General features: G+C 45.0%; 1 protein-coding gene across 2 annotated transcripts in view; it reads left to right on the forward strand.

Moving 5' to 3' along the window:
• DOCK2 (dedicator of cytokinesis 2) overlaps positions 1-24,540 on the forward strand; it is a 484,628-nt gene that overhangs the window by 21,599 nt on the left and 438,489 nt on the right. For both annotated transcript variants that reach the window (XM_043887430.1, XM_043887429.1), the window contains exon 2: positions 18,011-18,094. In XM_043887430.1, the coding sequence (XP_043743365.1) occupies positions 18,011-18,094 (84 nt within the window). The remainder of the gene's footprint in view (positions 1-18,010; positions 18,095-24,540) is intronic.

Consider the following 24,540-nt stretch of genomic DNA (forward strand, 5'->3'; position numbering starts at 1 on the left):
GCCGCCTCATCAGCTTCAGCCATCTAAGTTCCCAGAGGCCTCTGCCTCAAGCTCAGGGGCGGAAGTGGTGACTGGGGGAAGGGAAGCTTCAGGTACTAGGACTCTTTCTACTAAATGGCACCTGTGGTGCAATCCCCATAGATTCAATGTGGTTTTCAGATAAGTGTGAATTTAAAAACCTCTCTGTGGCTTGCTACACAGGCAGACACTAGATACCGCCCTCAGAGATGAGAACTGAACAGGTCAGATGCTGGAGGACCCAAGGCCGAGAGTGATTAGATGCTGGGATCCCAGGGCCGCTGCTGGAGAAGCACTGTCCTGGAGGGCTCACCAGTTAGTCATTCATTTACTAGGCTTCAGGCGCTGTGGAGTGTTTAAAGATGAATGGTCCCCAGCCAGAGAACAAATACTAATCCATGCCCTGAAGGGGGCTCAATTTCTCTACCTACATTGAACTAGACTCACTAACTTTTCAACTTTAAAGCTTCTCTAACTCTGGCCCTTCTAGCTCAGGTTATCAGGCTCAGGGGAAGATGGGGACTGATAAATGGAGCAGACCCTTATAGGTGGAGGGACCAATGCAATCTAGGAGACGAAAGCTGAACATGAAGGGAATATCCAGGGAAACAAGAGCACATCCAGAGAAAAAACGTGGCAGCTTCTTCTGCCTTGAGGGGAGGGTGCATTGAAGGGAAGGGTGCACAAAGTTAAGCTGGAGCCATATTTCGGAAAGCTCTGAATGCTATGCTAAGTTGAGACTTTTTCCATTTTTAGGCAGTGGGGAGCCATAGAGGGCTTCTGAGCAGAGGAGGGACATGAGATATGTGCTGAAGCCTGTGTGGAGGGAGACTGGTGGGCAGAAGAGCGAAGGTGCCTGGGTGGTATACAAGGGACGGGTACTGGCGGCCCAGGGGAACCAGGGCAGTTGATTAGGGAGACTGAGGGTGGTGGAAGAGTCCCACCCTCTGGCTGAAGGGCTGCAGTGTGCCCCTGCAGGGCGGGCACTGTGCTGCAGGGCAAAGAGAATGGACTCTGGTTCCTGCTCTTGGATTCCAACTTCCAATGCTTCCCAGCCTTCTTAGCTAGACAACTTAGGTCCTCTCCCCAGGCTTCAGTTTCCTTGTCTGTGTAATGGGAGCAGTAACAGCACCTGCTGCTCAGGGTTGTCGAAGACACGATGAATCAACCCACGTGCAGGGCCTAGATGACAGCTGTACAGAGCCTCATTAAAGTTTATCAATGCTTGCTTTTAGTCTTTATTTTCTGCATGGGAGCACAATTCAGGACATGACATCACAGGGTGGGAGGGGTCTACAGGATGGAGTAGGGTCTCACCCTCCCTAGCAGAGGAAACCCCACCTGTGTGCTCAGAGACTAGAAACTCTGTTAGACTCTAGGCCCAGAGGCTTCTTCTGATGGAATATCTGATGTTGTTCACACCTACCTATGAAAATTCTATTTGGGTGTGGGGTTCAGAGGGTGGATGACCTTTAAGAGGGCCAGTGAGCACTTGGTGGGTACCTATTTATCAGAGGATCTTTTTTTCTCTGCCGTTGAATGGCAGAGGTAAGAAAGGTACTCTCCAGCCCTCCTCTGCAGACTCCAGGTAGCTGGAATGAAAAAGCAAGGCTTTTTGGTTTTGGGTTATGAGGAGACAGGGGACTGGAGTCACCCAGCAGAAAGAACGGTGGCCTGAAAGTAAGGAGTCTGGGTTCTAGTTCTGACACCGTCATTTTTGCAGACAGGTCTGTGCTTTAGTTTCCTCACTCTAAGTCTAGATATTAATACATTTCTATTTCAAGGCATTCTTTTATAAAGAGCACCTGAGATAATGAGTATGGGGCTTGGAGGAAGACGAAGAGCTAGAGCCACATAAGGATTCGGGAGTCGTCAGGACATCTCGGGAGTCCCAGCCCATCCAGTACAGGAGCTCCTGAGCTTTGCTTTCCCGTTCAGTTTCCTTTTCCTCTGGCCCAGCTGACGAGGGCTGCCAGTGTCTGTCTGGGAAGCTGATTTTTCTGGGGGCAGCTTCATACCAGAACCTCTTGGCTTCTTTCTCAGATCACCGTGTGGTGGGCACCCAGAGTGAGCCTCATGTAGATCCTTGGCCAGGTTCTTTGTACTTCCTGATGGAGCTTTAAAGGGCGATCCATTAGTGTTCCAGAGAGGACACTTGGGTAGACTTTCCAGAGACAAGTAGTGTAGCTATAACATAAGAAAAGACATAGCCTCTGCCCTTGAGAAATTTTGTGTAAGATTAGAAGCTTGCACTGTGAGTTCATATCTGACCCTGTTTCCTCATCTATAAAACTGGCATAATATGGATCTCTTGAGACTGTTGTGAGGGTTGAATGGAGGTAGTACCTGAAAATCACTTAGTAATGAGACTGGTCAATGAAAGTTAGCAACTGAGGTCAAGGGACTAACGTAACAGTTGCTGAGCCAAGAGAGACAGAGGGTAATGCACCCTTATGCCAGGTTCAGGACAGTCATGCTTTATAAGAGTAAGTATAGTACAAGACCCATTCTCATGCAATATCTTTGGCTTCAGAACACTTATGTGAGACAGTGTATTATTATTCTCATTTTATAAACAAAGACTTCCAGAATTCACATAACTTGGAAGTACTTGGGCTGGGCGTTAGATTCAGTTGTCTTCAGACACCAGGCTCTCTGTACAACACTAGGAGGGAAACTGGAAGGAGAAATGTCATAGACAAAGGCAGGAGGTTGGAAGGTGTTGGCATTTGGGTCAAACAATAAATAGTCCTCTTTGATTTTAGTGAATGACTGTAGTGAAAAAACAAAAAGTTGGAGAGGTAGATTGCAGCCTGATTGTGAAAGACTTTGAGTACCAAGCTTATAAATTGGGACTTCATTGTGTGAGCAGTGGAGGTTTTGAGCAGATGTGTCACCTGTAAGAAGATAATTTAACCACTTGGAGGGGGGCAGGGGTTGGACACAGAATGGAACAGCAGTGGGTGACAATTTTCCTGTCTACTGACTGTCTGATTGGTTAATCCTGCAGGAGTTCCACATATAATTAACGTTTCCTTTTGACCTTTACTCTCTTAATCCTCTCTGCCTGAGACGCTTGTCGTTGATGACAGCTTTATCCTTGAGAGAGAGAACAGAGGACAGAAAAGGGAAAGGTAAAAAAGAGTAAGTAACAAATTCCTATTGATGACAGAAAATCTCCAAAATAAAAGTTTATTTCTCTCTCATATAGAAAGCCCAGAAATAGTCTCTGAAGAAGTGGTAGAGTAGCTCATTCTGTTTCCTGCCCTGCTTCCTTGGCACAAGTTCAGTTCAGTTGCTCAGTCGTGTCCGACTCTTTGCAACCCCATGAACCGCAGCACGCCAGGCCTCCCTGTCCATCACCAACTGCCGGAGTCCACCCAAACCCATGTCCATTGAGTCGGCGATGCCATCCAACCATCTCATCCTCTGTCATCCCCTTCTCCTCCTGCCCTCAATCCTTCCCAGCATCAGGGTCTTTTCAAATGAGTTAGCTCTTCGCATCAGGTGGCCAAAGTATTGGAGTTTCAGCTTTAGCATCAGTCCTTCCAGTGAATACCCATGACTAATCTTTAGGATAGACTGGTTGGATCTCTTTGCAAGGCTTCTGCCTTTTGAACCAAACTGGCTTCTTAAGCTCAGGTCCACCTTCCAGGCAGCAGGAAGAACCAAAGGGAACATGAAGGGCGTGACCATTTCATTAAGGTCACTTGCTTGAAGGCCCACTTGACACTTCCTCTTGTGTTCTATTGGCTAAAACCTAATCACATGACTGAACCTAGCCACAAGGGAACCTTGAATGCAGTCTTCAGTGTAAGCAGTCATGCACCCAGCTAAAAATCCAATGTGCCTAAGCAAGGAGGGAAATAAGGGTATTAGGAATGATAGATTAGTTTTCTCAGGCAGCCATAACAAAAAGATACTGACTGGGCGGCTTAAACAACAGAAGTTATTTCTCACAGTTCTGGAGGCTGGAATCCAAGTCCGAGGTGCTAGGAGGTTGGTTTCTCCAGAGCTCTCCTAGGCCGGCAGACAGCTGCTTTCTCCTCGCTTTGTCCTCACATGCTCATCTCTCTCTGCTTGCTCGCCACCTGTGTGAGCCATCTTCTTCTTAAGAGGGTGCCAGTCATGTTGGATTAGGGCCGCATGCTAACAGCTTCACTGATCACATCTGCACAGACCTGATCTAAAGATGGGACTTAACATATGGATTTGGAGCACTAGTGGGGGCAGCAGTTGGACCCTTAACAGTTGGTTGACCTGTGGTCTGCGATGTGATACTTAGGGATGGTGAAAGAAGGCTTCAGGGCAGGGGCTCTCAGAAGGTGAGTGCAGGAAAAGGTTTGTTTACCCTGAAGCTGGGCCTGCTGGGTGGATCTGTGCGGTACTTCAGTTATGCTCAGAAGCCTCCTGTCTGCACAAGTCATCTGTAGTTATGGTTACATACCTGTTTGCAGTGTTGGGCAGTACTGCTTGGCTCCTTCAGAGAGCTATGAGGGACAGTCTGTTCCAAGTCTCTCCCCTAGTAGCTTCAGGTAGTTTGCTGACAGTCTTTGGTGTCCCATGCCTTTTACCTCAGGCTCTGCGTCTGTCTTTATATGGCACTCTTCCTGTATGTGCGTATCTCACTCCAAATTCTCCCTTTTAATCAGAACACCAGTTAGGTTAGGGTGAGTGTTAGTCACTCAGTCGTGTCCAACTCTTTGCAACTCCATGGACTGTAGCCCGCCAGGCTCCTCTGTCCATGGAATTCTCCAGGCAGAAATACTGGAGTGGGTTGCCATTTCCTTCTCCAGGGGATCTTCTCAACCCAGGGATCGAACCCAGGTCTCCCACACTGCAGGCAGATTCTTTACCATCTGAGCCACCAGGGAAGTCCCATTAGGGTGAGGGCCCACCCTAATGACCTATTTTTTTTTTTAACTGTATTACCTCTGAAAAGAGTATCTCTGAATAAGGTTGCATTCTGAGGTGCTGAGGATTAGGAGTCTAACTATCATTTGTTTGGTGGGGAGTGGTGTAACTCAAACCATGACAGGATCTTCCAAAGTTGAGATGGGATCTCTTTTGCATCTTGATTGGGAAATACAGATGAGTTTGAGATCTCTCTCTGAGCCAGGAGGCAGGTGATGCTGTTCCCTGGACAGGGGTGGTCCAGAGTGAAATGGACAGATGCCGAGTGGGCAATGGGCGCTTGAGTCCCTGCAGCACACACTCTTACTACAAGGGACAAAATTCACTCAAAGGAGTTCAGTTAATAGGTGTGTGGTGTGTATGTGTATGTGAGGAAAGTAGTGTGTTTTAAGTATCAAGGGAAATCAAACAAATCCAAGAAACATAAGCAGCAGTCCTCCAGAAGGAGCTGGACTGGGGAGCCCTGGAAAATTCTGCCTGTCTTCTTATGGCTTCCCAGGTGCTCTAAACCTTTGAGCTCAGTTCTCTGTTCTCTCCTCCTCTTCCTGACTTTGATTTTCTGAGACCACTAGATGGCCCCAGCCTGATGGCCCCAGCAGGCCACCCACCTCAACCTAGCATGCCTCTGTAGTTCTGGTACCTTCTGAATCTCCTCTCTGTGTTTATTTGTTCAGTCTTGAGAGAGAAGATCTGATTGGATCGATTGACCTTTTTCAGAAAGGCCGCCCTGACCAAGCTAAGAATGAGCCCCACTCTGATCAGGATGCTGCCTCTGCCTTTCCCAATATGCTCTGGCTACAGGGATGGGGCTGGCAGGAGTTGTGGGTGGGGTCAAACATGCATTCCAAACACACTCCAGGAGAACTCCACTACAGAGGGACCACTATTACTGCTCTTATTGCCAGAGTTAATAGTAAAAGAGGAAAGACAGAGACCATCATTTACTTATCAATTTGTTCACTCATTCACTCCTTCCTACTTCATTTATTTCTTAAATATTTATTGGGCATTTCCTATGTGCTAGATAGTGAAATTACTAGAATTTGGCCAGCGTGTTTCCTACCCTTTTGGACCTTATAGTCTAGTGGGAAGACTAAAGGCACCTTGTGGGAAAATCAATAAGTATATCACTGTATAAATTATGATATGTGCTATTGTGAAGAAAAGAGCCTGCCTCATGAATGAGAATATTAGAGGGAGGGAATCTTAAACTGGATGGTCTCAGAAGGCCCCTGAGGAGCAATGGGGGAAAACATTGTAAAGGAAATGCTTAGAGGAATCCTATTTTTGCTGTGGAAGCAAACTGTATCTTTGGATTTGTCTCCAGAAGTTAGTCTGGGGCAATAAAAACACATGAATGGAAATCTAATTCCTTCCTGCCACCAATTCTTAAGTGCCTGGTCCTCCTCCCTTCTGATGCTTCAGCAATTTGGGATTGTTGAAGAGTGCCTGCTGGGCTGACTGTTTGAGTCCATTTATGGAGATTGTCCTAATCCCTAGGTTTATGGGAACTACATTTGTTAGTGGCCATCTTGCCCCCAACCGTAATGTTTGTGTTTGAATGAGCCTTGACAGAATGTGTTTGCTAAGCTTTGCTTCCTCCTGAGTTCAGCATCCTTATATTACTGCTGAATTTTGAGACAGGCAATGTAGTCACCATAATATTCTGCTAATTTCTGGACCTTTGGACTTCTTTTTGGGTTTGTGTGTGTTTTTTGTTTTTAGGTTTATAGACCTTTAATTTAATGGCCAATTACACATGGGGGCCACAGTCTGTGTTCTGTGGCAAATGTTCAGCAAATGGGGAATGCTAATGCTTATTGCCAACCAACTCCAGAAGGTTGTGGAGGCACCACAAATGTTCCCTTTAATAGGCACTGTCTCCTTTCTTTCCACTTTCTTTAATTGATGTGAGTTAAAAAACAGCCAGGCTGAGTTTGTCAACCTCTGAAGTCTTGCTTGGTTTTTAGTTCTCTTAGAAAAAAGTCATACATGTCTTGCTCCTCTGACCCCACTAGGGCACCGTCAGCTTCAGCATTGATTTAAAGAAGCTGTGCGGGTGGTGGGTGTGACTGACAGTGTGGGCACCTTTCCAAACCCCTCTCCAGACATTGCCCCAGGGCACCCAGAATTCCTCTGATAACACAGAACTCCTTGGGTCAAAGCCTAAACCAGGATGGCGAAGAGGACCTAGGTGGGCAATGTGACTTGCATAGGTGCCTCAGCATCCAGCACAGGGTGTGAACAGAGCCAATGCTGAGCAGGCATCTGCTGGGATGGATTAAGTGCTAGCAATGTCAGGTTTCAGAGACCATGACTGGTGTGCTAGGCTGCAGCAAGGCGCAAACCTGGTGCCAACTAGACCTGGACGACTTGGCCGGGAAGTGGGATTTTGCTGCTTGCCTCCCTGGTGGTGGCAGTAAGGGAGCTGTCTCAGGAGAGAGTGTTCCAGGTAGAATAAACAGCCAAGGAAACCTCTCTGATGTGTGGGAGGCCAGTGTGGATAGAGCAGAGTAAGCCAGGGGCAGAGCGGTCAGAAGTGAGTGCTCTGAGCAGAGGTTGTATTGAGCAGTGCCTGGCACGTGTTATAAGACTTTGGCTTTTAGTCTGAATGGAAGGGGATAGGGCATTGCAGGATTTAAGAAGAATTGCAGTATGTTTTGTCTTTTTTAAAATTTAATTTTTAGTTGAAGTATAGTTGTTTTACATGTTGTGTTAATTTCTGCCGTACAGCAAAGTGACTCAGTTACACACACACACACACACACACACACACACACACACACACACTTGTCGTTCAGTCACTAAGCTGTATCTGACTCTTTGCAACCCCATGCACTATTGCACACCAGGCTTCTCTGTCCTTCACTGTCTCCTGAAGCTTGCTCAAACTCATGTCCATTGAGTCGGTGTTGCCATCCAACCATTTCATCCTCTGTCATCCCCTTCTCCTCCTGCCTTCTTTTCAGCATCAATCTTTCCCAGCATCAAGGTCTTTTCCAATAAGTTAGCTCTTAGCATCAGATGGCCAAAGTATTGGAGGTTCTGCTTCAGCATCAGTCCTTCCAATGAATATGATTTATCACAGGATATTGAATACAGCTCCCCATGCTGTACAATAGGTCCTTGTTGTTTATCCATTCTACATGTAATTGTTTGTATCTACTAACCCCAAACTCCCAGCCTGTCCCTGTCCCACCCCTCCCCATTGGCAACCACTGTCTGTCTTATTTTAAAAGGATTATTGTAGACATTTTATGGTTAGTAGATAGAAGGGAATTAAATGTGGAAGCAGGGAGCCAGCACAGCAGTTACTATAATAATCTAGGCAAGAGATGGGGGGCAGGGGACACCCAGGGATATAGCAGGGGAGGAGATGAAATGTGCTTGGCTGTGTGTGTATTGTAGGTAGAGCAAATGGGGTTTTCCTCGTGGATTGGATGTAGGCATGAGAGAAAGGGAGTAATCAGGGGTGACACTATTGTTTTTGGTCTGAGCAGCTGGAAGAATGGAATTGCATACATGACTTCCTTGTTAATCCCTGGTCTAAGTTGTCATCATTATTGCCATAAATAATAACATTGTGTCAACTTTTCTCAACCCAATCTATTTGTAAAGCACTGTGGTTTCATGTTGAACCCTCACAGCCATGCTGAGAGATGAGTCCTTTTATCTTCATTTCAAAGATGAGGAAATTGAAGAGCAGAGAGCTTCAAACTCTTACTGAAATACAACCTCTTTCCAGCAGTTTTCTTACACCTCATCCCTGGAAGAAATTTCTTCTGGTGTCCCGAAACCATTTTTCACCTTGCCTTTTAGTTTTATGTGACTGCATTATCTCCCCTACTACACGGCTTATTGTTTGAGGGCTGAGCTCTGTTGGAGGTCAACCTCGATTCCGTCTGGTCCTTGATGGAACCAGATTCCATCTGGTACTAGCACAAATGTGGTAGGTCAGAGAGTCTCGTCGATACTGTGACGTGGGACCCTTGGGAACCCAGTAGAAGTTATAAACCCTCTTCCTACAAAAACATGTACATGTCCACTTTTGCATTGCCGTTTCATTAAGGCCCATTCATGGAAGCCAGTTATGGACCCTGGTAAAATGTACTCAGTAACTAGACACAATAGACATAGCCAAGGCACCCTGCCCAAAGTGTGAATTCTTAGATCTAGGAGTGGTCAAGATTAAGAAAACTATTTTTATAGTCTATTCAGATCGATTTAGTCCAATAAATCCATGCTAAGTTGTGGTCCTGGGCTGAGTATGGGTGTACAGAGCTGAAAATCACAGTCTCTGCTGTCAGGAAGATAATGGGCTAGTAGTAGTCATCTCTCCTTTTTGCTTGAGGCAGCAAAAAACAATGTTACTAGTACTAATGCCCCCGTCTCTGAGGTTAGAGATGGGTACACCCCTTGCTTCAGGTCACTGTGTCTCCTGCCATCACCCTGTCAGATTTCACTGTGGCCTTGTGTAGAATGGTCTGGCTCCTCCATAGAATGTAAACGCCATGGCAGCAGTGCTGTGTTCCTTGTTCTTCTGCAGCACAAAATGCCTAGCACAGAATAGTTGACGGGATGCATGGATGGGTCGGTGAGTGAATGAGAGGGCAGAAGGTGGGGCATGAACAGGGAATAGAGGTTGAATGTTTTACATTTTCTAGTAGCCTCATAAGGCTCAGATGAATTGTCCCCTCTTGCCCTTACCCCCTAGCTCCTTTCCTGTCGGAAGGCTGAGTCCTGTGAGAGAGCACACAACAACTGAGGCGTTCTTGGACTCTCCTCTAAATACCTGGATCCCTGCACCAAGCCCCACAGTTCTCACCCCAGGCCTCACTGGAACTCTGCACCCGTCAAGTTGGTTTTCCTTCTCTTTTCCTTGCCCTTGTGGCCTTGCCTTCTCACCCTCCTCCCCAAGGCTTTCACCCCATTTCTCCCCCTTGTCTCCGCCCTGCCCTTTCCTCTCCTCCAGTCTCACTTCCTTCACGGGGCCTCTCTTGATCTCTCTCCCGAGAGACCACGGCTGCCGTGATTCACAACTTCAGTTCAGTTCAGCTCAGTTGCTCAGTCGTGTCCGACTCTTTGAGACCCCATGGACTGCACAATGCCAGGCCTCCCTGCTCATCACCAACTCCTGGAGCTTGCTCAAACTCATGTCCATCGAGTCGGTGATGCCATCCATCCATCTCATCCTCTGTCGTCCTCTTCTCCTCCTGCCTTCAATATTTCCCAGCATCAGGGTCTTTTCCAAGGAGTCAGTTCTTCTCATCAGGTGGCCAGAGTATTGGAGTTTCATCTTCAGCATCTGTCCTTCCAATGAATATTCAGGACTGATTTCCTTTAGGATTTGACTGCTTGGATCTCCACAGTTTAGCCCCCCCCCCTTTTTTTTTTTAAAAAAAAGATAGCCTCGCATTTCATGAGTGTTCATTTTCTCTCTTGAACTATATTTCCCGAAATCTCCAGGACAGCAGGCTTCAGCCTCTATCACCCCCTCTAACCTTCTGCAGAGCCCAGCAGTGTACCACACTCCTGCACTGGAGGTTGGGGACTGAGAAATCAGCCCTTGGTTTCATCATAAAGCCTCTCTTCCAACTCTAGTATGTGAGTGTGTGAGACAGTGTGTGCATGGGTGTGTGCATATACCTATACTGGGGGGACTGGGAAAAAGAGAGTGAATCCCAGCATGATGTTTTTGCAGGACTCATCAACCTTGATGCTGTTGATATTTGGGGCCAGATCATTCTTGTTATGGGGCTGTCTTGTGCACTGTAGGATATTTAGCAGCATCCCTGACCTCCACCAGCTAGATGCTAGGAGCTCCCCCACTCCCCATGCCTCGCCTCCCCCACCCCCAGGATTGTGACAGCCAAGCATGTGTCCAGACATTGACAAGTGTTCCCTTCCCCACATTTGTCCCCAGTTGAGAGTCACTGTTTAGAGAACTCCTGGGAATTTACTTTCTTCTTGTTGGCTGAGTATGTCACCTTGGCTCACCAATGGCAACCTGTAAGGTTTTAGGAGGATTCAGTAGGGGTCCTAAAGCACCTGACAGAGAGTGGGTGCCAAATACACATCCTTTAGCCAGAGAAAGTGCGGTGTAATGGTTGAGGCAGTGTGTTCTGAAGACAGCCCACCTGGGGTGAAATCCTGGCTCGTCTCCTTTCCATCTGGGTCACCCTGGACTGTTCACTTCATCTTACACTACCTCAGTGTCCTCATCTGTAAGATAGAGATGCTAGTAAGTGTACCCACCGCGAGAATTGTGAGAGGATTAAATGGATGACTGGGGTCAAGTCATCGGAAAGTCTGATACCTAGAAGTGTTCACAGAGGCTGTGATTCTTGTCCTCTCCTGATTGGAGGAAGACATCTTCTCCTTGATTCCCTCTGGCTGCGATTCTTCTGCCTCATCCACTGCCAACTTGCACCAGGTTTGAGCTCTGGCCTTGCTGCTGGAAGCTTCTGCTGGGTCATTGCATTCACCCTCCTGATGCAACGTCAGGTTGTTGCCTTGGTGTTGAGGCTACCAACACCTAGCCCAGAGATTCCAGGCAAACTGCTTGTATATTTTAATAAAAGTGTGTGTTTCTTTTGAATCCAAAGTGGACCTGCCGGCTGATTCTATTTCTTCCTGGAATGGAGACCCTCCAAAGCCCAGATCAGAGACTAGAGAAATGAGCTTCAAGCAGTTACATTGTTTTTCATCAATACTGTTTGTGTTCCCTTACATGGCTGCTTGTGCAAACTCTATTAACAATTGGTGTTTGCTGAAGCTTTTGTTTTCAAACCTGTCTGCAAGTGGCAGGGTCCTGATGAGGTACAAATCCATCCTGAAGGGTCACAGGGCACTTGATGGCTGCCATCAAAATTGGCAATCCAGCTGGCTCAGCATTTCATTAAATAATGTCAATAAATGCAAGAAAAAACTTAGGAGAAGAGACATACCTGCCCTGCATGGGTGTATTCCTTCAGTTCAACAAGTATTTATTAAAGTTTAGTAAATATTGATTGAACTTCAACTGTGAGTCAGATGCTGTTCTCAGCACTGGGAATTCACTGGCCACCAAGAAGGCTCAGTCTCCACCCTGGCTGAGGTTGAAGAAGACAGGAAATTATCAAGTCTAGTATACACACACACACACACACACACACACACACACACACACACACACACACACGTGTGTGTGTTTACGTATGTTTATAGATATACACACATAGACATATATACTCACACGCACACAGTAAGCTGTGATACCAGCACTGGGCAGCCTGGAAAGGAAAGACTTTAGATTCCAGTCTGGGTTTGACTCCGTTTTCTAGTTGTGTGGCCATGGGCAAGTTCCTTAATCTTACGTTTCTCATATGTTACTTGGAGGGTAATACATTGAAGGGTTACTGTGAAGGTTAAATGAGCTAATACAAGTAATATATAAGGAATTTTGTCTTATTTGTCATGGTAACCCAGATAGCCAGAGCAGTTTGTGGCACACAGTAGGTATCAAGTGAATATTTGTTGAAAAATAACATGTGCTTGGTACGTAATTTGTGGTCAGTAATTATTTACCATTGTGAGGGGAGGGACCAAGCTGTATATGAAGTGGGAACAGTCCAGATTTCGGGGTAATTCTGTTTAACTTACTAGTTGGGCTTCCTTGGTGGCTCAGTGGTAAAGAATTCGCCTACCAATGCAGGAGACACAGGTTTGATCCCTAGGTCAGGAAAATCCCCTGAAGAAGGAACTGGCACCTTATTCCAATACTCTTGCCTGGAAAATCCCATGGACATAGGAGCCTGGTGGGCTGTAGTCGATGGGACTGCAAAAGAGTCGGACATGATCTAGCACCTAAACAACAGCAACTTACTAGTTAGAAATGATAGAATAAGTTGTTTACTCTCTCTCTACTTCAGTTTCCTCATCTATAAATCCAAGTGAAATATTGTACTTATCTCCTAACACTGTAGGAAGCACAGAGACCCCTCTCTATTCATTTCTGTGAGCTGCATGCTGTAACAGTGTGTGCTTACTTTTTCCTTAATCTCTTGATTTAGGCTCCTGATGAGCAGCCTATTTCAATACATTTAAGTAAAATCTGTAGCTAATCAGTGGATTTGATTTCCAGGGTTGTTGGGAGTCCCACCTGTAGCTGCTCCCCCTGGCTTGACAGTCTAGGATTTCCAGCATGAGTATCCTCACTGGGTTCAGTGACCTTAGATGGCCCTGGTGCTTGAAATGCCCCTTTGACCCTCAGCCATGAGTAGTTTGGTCTGGTTAGGCTTGTCAGTAACCAGCTGCTGCCTTAGCTGCTGAGTATAGTATTTTAATACAGGGAGAGGTCAGATCCTTTGTTGGGTTTTACCAATATTCTCCAAGGCACAGAAACGTCATAAAAAAGGGGAAGCTGAGATAGGTGTCTATGGGAATCCTTCCACCACTTGTTTATCTTTCATGGATGGACACGGCCAGAGTGGGGAGGGCTATGATTTCAGTGATTTTTACTTCTTACTTATTCCTGTAGGTTCCTTCTGTTTCTCTGCCTTTTCCGTCACTCACTTAAAACTTGCGAGTGGCTAGACCTGCAGGGAGCGGTGACAGGATGACCTGTTCTGACACTGGTCAGAAACAACTCAAGCGAGATTCATAGATAAGCAATAAAGCTTGAGCAAAGGGTGGCATTCTGGTTCAAAGTTTCCTGTTAGTCATTTAGAAAACTTAACAGAATTGGGTATTGGTATGCAAAGCCACTTCCTTTGTCGACAAGTAATGTCTTCTTTTCCCCAAATGGAGCCTTGAGAACAGAGGTCCTCATGCAAAGGCAGAAATGCATTTATAAATTAAATGGCAATGTCAGTTACTTTCATTTTCATCTAATGTGAGGCTTTGGAATGAATACCGACCTTGAAGTTGGATATCAGGTTTCAAGATCTGTCCAAGATATCTTCTTAAGCCAATTGGTTGGTACTTTCTCACCTGATAGAGCTGGGCAGAGTTGGAGGAAGAGAGTGCTAAGGAAAGATGGGAAGGTTACAGTCTGGGAACAAAATAAGAGTCTTGCTCTGGACTTCAAATATCTGATGGACAGGCCTAATTTACTAGTGCTCCAGAGGGAGACACACTATGGTTGGTTTTCCTCTGTTAGAAACCTCAGTTACCTCTGTGGCCCTGCCCAGCTCCATGTCAGGTGTGTCCTCAGCCAGACCTCTGGGACTGGAGTGTTCAGGAGGTGGAGAATCTGCAGAATTAGGGCATCAAAAAGCTGTAGTGTCCCAATGCCAGCAGCCTGTGTGGGGGCAGGGCTCGAAGTCAGGCCAAGTGTGGAGGGAAATGGAGAAACAGGGCATCTTTATGCAGGAGAAAACTGAGTCCCCTGAGAGTCCTCGCATGTTTCATTTTGGGCAAAGGATTTATTTTATTTGATTCCTTTTTATAATTTATCTCTCTTTAACAATATTTGCCATTTTTGGAGACATTATTTTTCTGGTTTCCTTTAGTTCCTTGTCCATAGTTTTCTTTAGCTACTTGAGCATATTTAAAATAATTGATTTAAAATCTTTGTCTCCTAAGTCCATTGCTTATCCTTCTTCAGGGACAGTTTTTATTAATTTCCTTTTTTCTCTGTGATGGACTATACTTTCTTGTTTCTTACAATCCTCATAATTTTGTGTTGAAAAGTGGATATCTTGAATACTATGATGTGCTAGCTTGGACATCAGAGCCTCCCTCCTTGCCGGGGCTTCTTTTCACTCCTTCATACAGATTGTAGCAGTTGGTTTGATTAGTGACTTCTCTAAAGCATTTTGTTAAGACCGTGTTGTTTGTTGCATGTGGTCACAGAAGTCTCTAAATGCCTGGAATTGAGAGAAAACAATCTAGTCTTTGCAGCTGTGTGTGGGTGTTTGGACATACCTTCAACACTTAGCCAGCCCATTTACAACTTTGCCTTAGCCTGCATTTCCTGCCTGCATGGAGCTTGACAGTCAAGCAGAGCTGAGATGTGGGCTTTCTCACACCCTTTCTCAGCATGTGTCCAACTCTACGTGGTCTTCTAGATCCCTAGTGATATATGGTACTCTTCAAAGCTCTTATTCTCCACAGCATTTCAATGCTAAGCCTTTCCTCCCGGGCTTACAGGTAGGATTATCGTTTGCCCCAACTTATTTTCTTTGCGCTGTACGGCAGCAGGTAGTTCTTTTGACTTAATGTTTTTGATTAATGCCCTTTGCATGGCCGCATCTCTGCCTTAGGAGAGTCCCAAATCGGGAAATAAAGGCAAACTCGAGGCTTTAGTCCTTCAGGAAGCCCACAGACAGATCAAAACAAACAACTACAATTTCTTGGGACAAGGTCTGCTCTGCTCCCTCCAGCCTTGGGAATCCACACCACGAACATGGAATACCGTCTTCAAGACTGTCACTAAGATGGGGAAAAGAGAATGGGGTAAGGATAAGTTAAAGTGCTATGACACATTACCAGGCTTCAGTTTCCTTTTTCTTGAGGAAGCATTTGCTTGCTTGCTGTAAACTCCTGACTGTTTTTCAGGGTTCTGATAAAGTTGGTTCTGACCATTTTTGCCAGATTTTCATTGCAAGCACCTGTTCTTGCAATTCCCTACTTCACCATTTTTTGCTGATTTGGCTCTAAGTTTTTGAATGCAATTTGTTGACAGTGGGGAGACTGAGGACCAAAGGGAGAGGGAATGAACTGAGTCAATGGTAAGACTACCAAGAGGACTCAGGATTCTCCTCATTCAGTTCAATCTGTCTTCCATTTTGTCACATGGCTCATCAGCATTGTCTCTCCTTGGTCCAGAGACCTCTGGGATTAGAAAGACAAAGCAAGGATCTCCTCATGGGCTTCCTCACATCCACTCTGCCTCTCTCTATCCACTCTCTACATGGAAGCGAGAGCGATAGTCAGTGTTATGGGATTACATCACTCCCTTTCAGCCTTCCGTCCTCTGATGTCTCTACACAATGGGGTGTTATTCAGCAGCAAAAATGAATGAAGTAATGATAGTTGCTGTAACATGGATGAATCTTTACAACCTGTGCTAAGCAGAAGAAGCCAGTTGCAAAAGACCACATATTATATGAAATGTCTAGAATAGACAAATCTATAGAGACAGAAAGTAGATGAGTGGCTGCTTGTGGCTGGGGGAACTTTTTGAGGTGTTGAGAATGTTCTAAAATTAATCTTAGTGATGGTTTCACAACTTGTGAGTAAATCTTTGAGTTACGTACTTGAAGTGGACAAACTGTATCTGAATAAATCTATTATCAAATAACTAAAATCTATTCAGTTTCCTGTTTTCCTGGAATAAAGCCTGAACTCACCAGGAAGCCCTGCGTGACCTGATCCTTGCCTCTCCAGCCTGTCTGTGTCACCCCCTCCTCTCTCAGCATACTCCACACTTAGCAGTTTCCCTGATGCTCTCTGGGCCAAGTATCTTCCTCACTCAGGGCCTTTGAACACACTGTTTCCTCTTCCTGAAATGCCCTTCCACTCATTGTCCCCATAGCTGACTTGTTTGACTCCTCCATCTATGATCAACTCAGGGAGTATCCTTTACTAACTACCCCAGGAAAAGTGGATGCCCCCCTATTATTCTCTCTTGTATGTGTGTGTGCTCAGATGTGTCCAACTCTTTGTGACCCATGGGTTCCATGGACTGTAGCCGCCAGGCTCCTCTGCCCCTGGAATTTTCCAGACAAGAATACTGGAGTGGGTTGCCATTTCCTACTCCAGGGGATCTTCCCGACCCAGGGATCGAAACTGTGATTCTTGCATCTCCTGCCTTGGCAGGTGGATTCTTTACCAACTGTGTCACCTGGAGAGTCACCTACCAGGTGGCCATATTTGTCTCTTCCGTATAACCTTATATTTATTTGTGTTTTCACCAAAAGAGCAAGATCATACTGGTATACTGTAGACACTTACCAAATACCTGCTGCCTGAATGAATGAGGACAGCCTTGTAGGTTCAGATCATCCATCCTCCTGAGGGTCTTCCCTTAAATCAAACCACATGTATGTATTTTGATTCATGTGTAAAATCAAACATCACTGTGTACTTTTCCTGAAGACCTCCCAAGTTGGGTATTCCTTGAACAAGCTTCATCCCTAGGTTAAGGTTGTGGCCTGGTCCTCACTTAACTTACGCTGAGCAAGGGCTAGGCACTGTAATGATATAGTGTAATCTCACATTCCAGGGGATTAGCTATCAGAGGCCTCTGATAGCACAGGGAGGACTCTGTTTTCATAGCCAACTGCTGCTCCCCAGAAACTGGCAGTGTAAATGGGAAATCAGAGTACACTCTTCAATGTTAGGTACTCATAAGAGTCCTACCAACTATTAGGAGATGGGGTGGGTGGTTAATGTGGCCTGGAGAAGTCAAGGAGTGCCTCATGGATACAACAGGACTTGCCTGAAAGATTTGCTTTGGGAAAGACCAAGAAACAGGCATTTTAAGATCGAGGAACACAGGTTGGTTAGAGCCGGGTAGGAGAAAGATACAGCTTTCTTAGACAGTGACGGCTGGTTGGTCTTTGAGTGGTGGAAAGACTGGTATTTTAAGCTGCTGTCACCAGGGGTGGAGTAACTGGGGAGCAGCAAGTAGCCGTGATAGCAGCTGAGAATAGAGATGTTAGATACTGATTTTCCTGTCACTTCTTAACCTAATGACTTTGGCCAAACTGTTTGACCTCTCAGCACCTCCATTTCCTCATGTGCGAAATGGGATCACAGTTTACTCCTCACAGGAGTGCTGTGAGAATGGAACAAGGGGATGGTAGACCGGGTGTACCGTGGAAAGTCAAGCTTGGTAGATGACATAAACACCCTTCCTATCACCAGACTGGGGCACAGAGCCTGGCTAGGGAGAGGCCGTGTTTGACTAATGAGCAGAGGCCTTTGGGAGCCAGACTGGGCCTGTACTGACTCCTGTGGCAAGAAGTGGTTTGTACGCTGGTTTTGTTCAGCCCATGAGGGCTTCATGGGCATCAGATAAAGTCAAGAAAGGAAGGTGCAGAGATTCTTGGTATCCAGAGGTCTCACTGTGCCACTCTCTTTCATTTCACAGCCATATACAACTTCCAAGGAAGTGGGACCCCCCAACTCTCCCTGCAGATTGGCGATGTGGTACGAATACAGGAGACCTGTGGAGGTGAGTCACTGACCCAGGTGATCCTGGGACGCCAGGAGCTTGGCTAATGGTATTGGGACACCCCTAGTACATACCCAGCCGCTCCAGCCCTTTCTTGGAACTTGCAACTCTGTGTGTTCTGTTTAAATACATTTTGCTGATATTAATCATTCAAATTTACTAAAGACAGTGCTTTGTTATTGTAGGAATATATACTGAGAAGCAAAGGCCTGATGAGGTGGTTTGACATTTGTTGTGCTTTTTCCTGTGCCATGGAGCTGTTAGGGACTGTGACACCTCCTGGATATACTTCTTTATTAGTTTTAACACCATTATAAAAAATATCAGCATTATCAGGGTTTTGAAAGGTCTAGAAAATTATAACCCTGATTCAGGAGGACTGTGGTGCATAGCTATGTGGTCTGGGTCAGGGAGCAGTGTTCACTCCCTTCTTCCAGCTGGAAGCCCTGTCTTGGGCAAGGTGGCATCTCTTTCTTCCCACAGAGGTGCCATCTCTCGTGAAGCCAAGTGTCTATTGGGCTGTATCCATAGTATCATAGTGGTGATATTGGTGGCAGTGGGCACTTTTTAAACTTTGCACTAAGGTTAATGGCCTTGGACTCATGAGGCAGACCATTAGAAATCAATGTATCAACTGTGTCACTGATAAAATTGACATAGGGACCATGGCATGGGTGTAAGAGTTGATTGAAATTACTAATGTGATGGCTACACTCAGGCAGGTTCTCCTGGTCCTCACTGCCCAACTGGACCATGGTGGGTCTCCACTGACCCCCTACCACGTGAGCCTGGTGCACCGTGTGTCCTTCCTGTGTCCAGGAAGAGCCAAGAGAAGGAAGGGCAGAGTGGGCTATGTCCCTGTTTCCCAGCTAACCTTAGGTTAGGCTGTCCCATGCTGGGATGGGGGCAAAGGGTGGGCACCAAGCAGGTGTGCTCCTGTTAACGAGGCCCCCCTCAAGTGGAAATAGAGGGTCAGAGGAAAGGAGGCTGCCTACAGAACTAGCCAGCTGTGGGTTCTCATCTCATAGGCGGAACTGTACTATTCCCATAACATGTTAGGCTAGTTGCTCCTCATGGCAACCCGTAGGACAGGTAGCATCTTCAGCCCAAGATTAGCTGTATGTGATTAACAAGCCAACTCTGCATATTTGTGTAGGGGTGCATGTACTCTTGCACATGTGCATGCGCGCACACACACACATGCAAACCAAAATAAGCAAACACACAGAAAACTTTTTTTGGAGGGAGAAAGAATGTGATATTTCAAAGCAGCTTGACAGGAGTCATTGTGGGGGAAATGAGAATTTTGTTCACCTTCCTAACATTTACTCTTTGGTATAATTGTTATTTTAGATGCTATGAACTTTTCAGTATTCAGGCCTCTGAAGTTCCCAGTCTGATCCTATTTTACATGCAGATTGAGTGAGACTGGGGGAGGTGGGTGGAGATCTGATTACAAACACCCTTTCCCTTTCCCTTTCCCACAGCACAACCCTATGTTTTACAAATGCGGTTCTGCTTAGTGGCAGATGAGCAAACTCTAGGTTAACCTACCAAGGGCAAAGAATAAAAATAAAGGCAGCAGGCAAAGTGACTCCTCTCAGTGCCACTTTTGTGCTACCGAGTGCTAATCCTGAGAAACAGGCAGAGACCTTAGCTTTGCAGGTGAGGGAGCAAGGCTTAGGGAAGAGAAATGACTCACCCAGCATCACACTGTGAGTCGGGGGTTGCTCCCTCCACTCCTGTCAAGACCAGCGCCCTTTCCTCCACCTCCTGCCTACCAAGAAGTGAAAAAGCCTCAGACTGTTTTCTTCATCCTACATTTTGAAATTGAGATGAGTGTGTTTCTCTTGTTTTCATGTAGTTTTCCTGGAGAAAGTGCTTCAGGGCAGAAAACTGACCACACAGTTTGTACATAATCTGAGCGTTTCTTTACTTTTGCCTGGCCTGGAGCTTGATGGTCAAAACGGCTTCACTGTCTGACTCAAGCCACCTTTGTTTTGGGGATTAATCTCCTTGCTCCTAAACTTTGAGTTTTGGTTTCTCATTTAAAATTTCGATTTATCAGTCTTATTTTAATGCATCTTTGTAATAAGCAGCCACAATAATTTTCTGGAAAGTTCTGGGCATATTAATTTAGCAAGTGATTGCCAGTTCATGAATACTTTGAAAATACCGTATTTGGAAGTCTGTTAGATTGATTCCAGATATCTGAGGAATTGGTATGAAAATGAGTAGGATTTATCATGCAAGCACTAATACCCATAAGAGTTTTCAAACTGGAATTTATAGGATCCCAAGAGTCCCTGAGGGCCTTAGATGGCTAAGGGCTTGGAGATCAGGCCTGGTCTTGTCTTTTTTGCAGGTGGGTAGTTCTGCTTTTGATTCCAATTGAAAACTGTTCCTCTCTGCAGATATATATATAAAAAGTGAAAACCACAGTGTTAGTCAAAAATTAGTCAAAATGACTCAGTAGAAAAAATATGGGTGTGCCCATGTAACCCGCTTGTAGAAACCTTACTCAAAAAATAAAATCCAGCCAATTGATAGAGGAATCAAAATGTTAAAATATAGGAATTGAAAAGCTGCGATAGAAAGAAATACTGGCAAGCATTGAGTCCAAGTGAATTGATTAATAAAAATTAGTATTAAAAGATATAATGATATTTATGACTACCAAAAAGAATGTCATTGTTAGAAAACTGTAAAATGTCACTGCCCCCCAACAACAACAACAACAACAAAAACTAATAAAATTGAGAAGCTTAGAGGGGAATGGAATAGAATAGATACAATCTTGAAGAGTCAAAGTGTATTTCTTTAGATATCACAGTGATTAATTCTAGGTGATAGAAATGTGAATATTTTTATTTTGTATTTTTCAGTAATTTTTAAATTTCCCTTCTCCTCCACAAAAAAAAAAAAAGAAAGAAAGAAAGAAGTAGAAAAAGCATGGACTTCACATTGTTTTTGCTGAAGCGTAGTTGCTTTACAGTGCTGCGTTAGTCTCTGCTGGGTGACAGAGTGAATCAGCCGTGTATGCACAGATGTCCCTTCGCCCCTGAACCTCCCTCCCAGCCCGCGGCAGCCCCGCTCTCCTGGGCCATCACAGAGCGCTGAACTGCGCCCCTGAGCTATTCAGCAGCTCCCACTAGCTGCCTATTTCTCTCGGGGTGGCGTGTACATGTCAGCGCTGCTCTTCCAACTCACCCCACCCTCTCCTTCCTCCCTCTGTGTCTAGAAAAACGGTACAGATGAACCTACTTGCACGGCAGGCATAGAGATGCAAACATAGAGAAAGCATGGATTTTTGAATCAAAAGGTTATTCTCTGCTCCATTTATCCACTAGCTGAGTGATCTTAGGGAGGTGAACCTCCGTTTTCTCACCTGCAAAATGGAGTATCATCATCTTGCTCCTGGATTTGTTATGAGGATAAAGTAAGAGAAGTAGAGAAGCTGTCTAGCACCATGCTTGGCTTCTAGGTGCTTTGTGTTGGATTCCATCTCTCCCCAACCCTCATTTTACAGAATTAAACTGAGATTGGCCGGTATGTATGTATCTTAGGAATTTGGCTCCGGGAACCCAGAAGCTGGCCCTCTGATGTCTTGGAATGGGTGAGGCTAGCCCTTTTTTGCCTCTGTACTGAACTTATGCAGTCAGATGGATGGATAAAACAAAATCTGAGCTGAAACCTTGGGCATGAATGAATTTCCTTTCACTAGAACACTAGCATTTTTAGTATTTCCTTTTAGATAATAGTGTTTGTGTGTGTGATTAAAAACTCAAACATTTCAAAAGGGCATCCATTGCTGAGCCTTAGACATCCTAATGCTCATTTCTTTGTCCACATTACATCTCTCAGGCTGCCTCTTCTACCCAGAGGCAGCATAAACATTCTCTGTCCTGCTTTCAGATGTGGAAAACACATGTAAGTGTTTATTGAGCAGTCAGAACTCCTCATGGGGGAATAAAGATAAAAACGGAGTGTTGCTTTTCTCCCATCACTTCCTTCAGTTATATTTGGTTGACATCTTTCTTGATACTTAACAACATCTCAGAAGACTCCAATATCATGTCCAATTTAATCTTCCTCTAATCTCCTTCCCTTTCCCCAGTTTAAACAAGGCTGAGGGTAGAAGCAGTTTGGGGTGCTTTCTTTCCAATTTTCTGTTGTCTTGAACAAACAAGCCCAAAGGTCAGCTAGCCCCCTGCATGAATAGCCATGTAGCTGGAGATCAAGAAGCCAGATGCCCCCAATGTCTCTGAGTGAATCTTGTGGATGGCACCCCTATGCTTGGATTTGGTTTGGGGGTAAGAGCCATACCATGCACCCGGAAGGCAACAACGGCCACCTCTGAAAAACACCTGCTACCTCCTGATTGCTTACACTGCGGTGGGGGGATGTTCCTTGGGGGTAGCCCAGCTTACTGAGACTCTTGTTTTAAAAAATATTTTATTAGTTAATATTAAATTAATTAGCTGAATTAGTGTTTGGCTGTTTCGGGTGTTAGTTGCAGCCTGAGGAATCTTCGCTGTGGTACGCAGCTCAGGAGCTGCAGTGTGTGGGCTTAGCTGCCCCATATCGTGTGGGATCCTAGCTACCCGAACAAGGATCAAACCCTCATCCTCTGCACTGGAAGGCAGGTTCTCAGCCACTGGGCCACCTAGACTCTCTTTATAAGCCCTGCAGAGGGAATGTCTTCTTCACTGTCAGTTATCTGCTACCTGACTCTTCTTTTCCACAACACCAGGGAAGGTTCCCTTCCATTTCCTGATACGCACGCTTGCCCAGGCCACGGGAGCTCAGTCTTGGTGGTGAAGATAATGGGATTTCTAGACAGAGGTTTCCAAGGAACTTTTGAATTTCACTTACCATGTAAAATGGAACAAGGGGGAGGGATGAGGAGGAAGTTGACATAGCCTAACCTCCTTAAGGTAAGACCTGGCTCTTACTGTCAGTGTTTTCTAAAAAATGGGACTACACTGCACATACTGTTCTGAGATTTGCTCTTCTCACTTAAAAATATTTCTTTCTAAGCTCATACGTGTGTAGGCTTGGCCTTGGTTCAGCTGCAAAGAGCTCTGTACGAAGGGTTTGGAATCTCCCACTTAGAGACTGAGGCACACCCAGAGCTGTGCAGCTCTTGAGACAGCTCCACTGAGAGTGATCTTGACCCATCCTGCTCCTTTGTTTTTAGGGCACAAAGCAGGCATTATAAAGGCTTAAGATGGTATTTTCAAAAGTGCTGCTTTGCAGAGAGGTAGTCCTGTCTGCTGTAGAGACAGTTGGTATTGAAAGGGGCTCTGCCATACATTGACATGTATGGCAAAAACCACTACAATATTGTAAAGTAACTAGCCTCCAATGAATAAAGATAAATGGAAAAAAAAAAGAATAAAGCTGTCATAAACATTTCAAAAAAAAAAAAAGAAAGGGGCTCTGCTTTCAGAAGTAAGGCTGTTCCATTGAGGGAAGTTTGTAAGTTAAGTTTTCTTCCCTTTTGATTGTGGATGAAGCTAAAACATTAATAAACTTCCATTATGTTGAATTTGAAGAATGTATCATTTACTTTGTTGTCATGAAAATAAGTTGAAATAATGGCACAGAAAACAAACAGTATTCAAAATCTGTAGGTTCTGGAAGTAAAACGAAAAATATGCCTAAGTTTCCCTGATTGATGATGATGATTATGGATTTTTAAAAGACAGAATGGCATTTACTAATTTTTTTTAACACCATATGCAAGGCACTGTACAAACTGAATTTCTTGTCTAATTTAGGCGTATGAGACAGACACTATTATTGCTCACATTTTACAAATAAGAAAGCTGAGGCTTAGAGAAATACACTAACATGCCAAAGATCACTCAGAAGTTGCAGATCTTCTTTCAGATTCAGGCTTTCATTTCAGAGCTCATGCTCTTAAGCACTGATGGATACTAGCTTCTGTTATATTCTTCTTAACATTAGTAGACATTTCAGTCAAACTGGAAAGTGAAACACACTGAGACACTCACCATGCAAAAAAAGCATTGTTAACGTTTTGTGTGTTCAGTTCATATACGTTTTAAAGAAATAAGTATTTTACACACTGAGGAAACCAGATCTGAAAGAGACACATGCACCCCAATGTTCATCACAGCACTGTTCATAATAGCCAGGACATGGAAGCAACCTAGATGCCCATCAGCAGATGAATGGATAAGGAAGCTGTGGTACATATACACCATGGAGTATTACTCAGCCATTAAAAAGAATTCATTTGGATCAGTTCTAATGAGATGGATGAAACTGGAGCCCCTTATACAGAGTGAAGTAAGCCAGAAAGATAAAGAACATTACAGCATACTAACACATATATATGGAATTTAGAAAGATGGTAACGATAACCCTATATGCAAAACAGAAAAAGAGACACAGAAATACAGAACAGACTTTTGAAC

Source organism: Cervus elaphus, chromosome 25, assembly GCF_910594005.1.
Source record: "Cervus elaphus chromosome 25, mCerEla1.1, whole genome shotgun sequence".
NCBI lineage: Eukaryota > Metazoa > Chordata > Mammalia > Artiodactyla > Cervidae > Cervus > Cervus elaphus.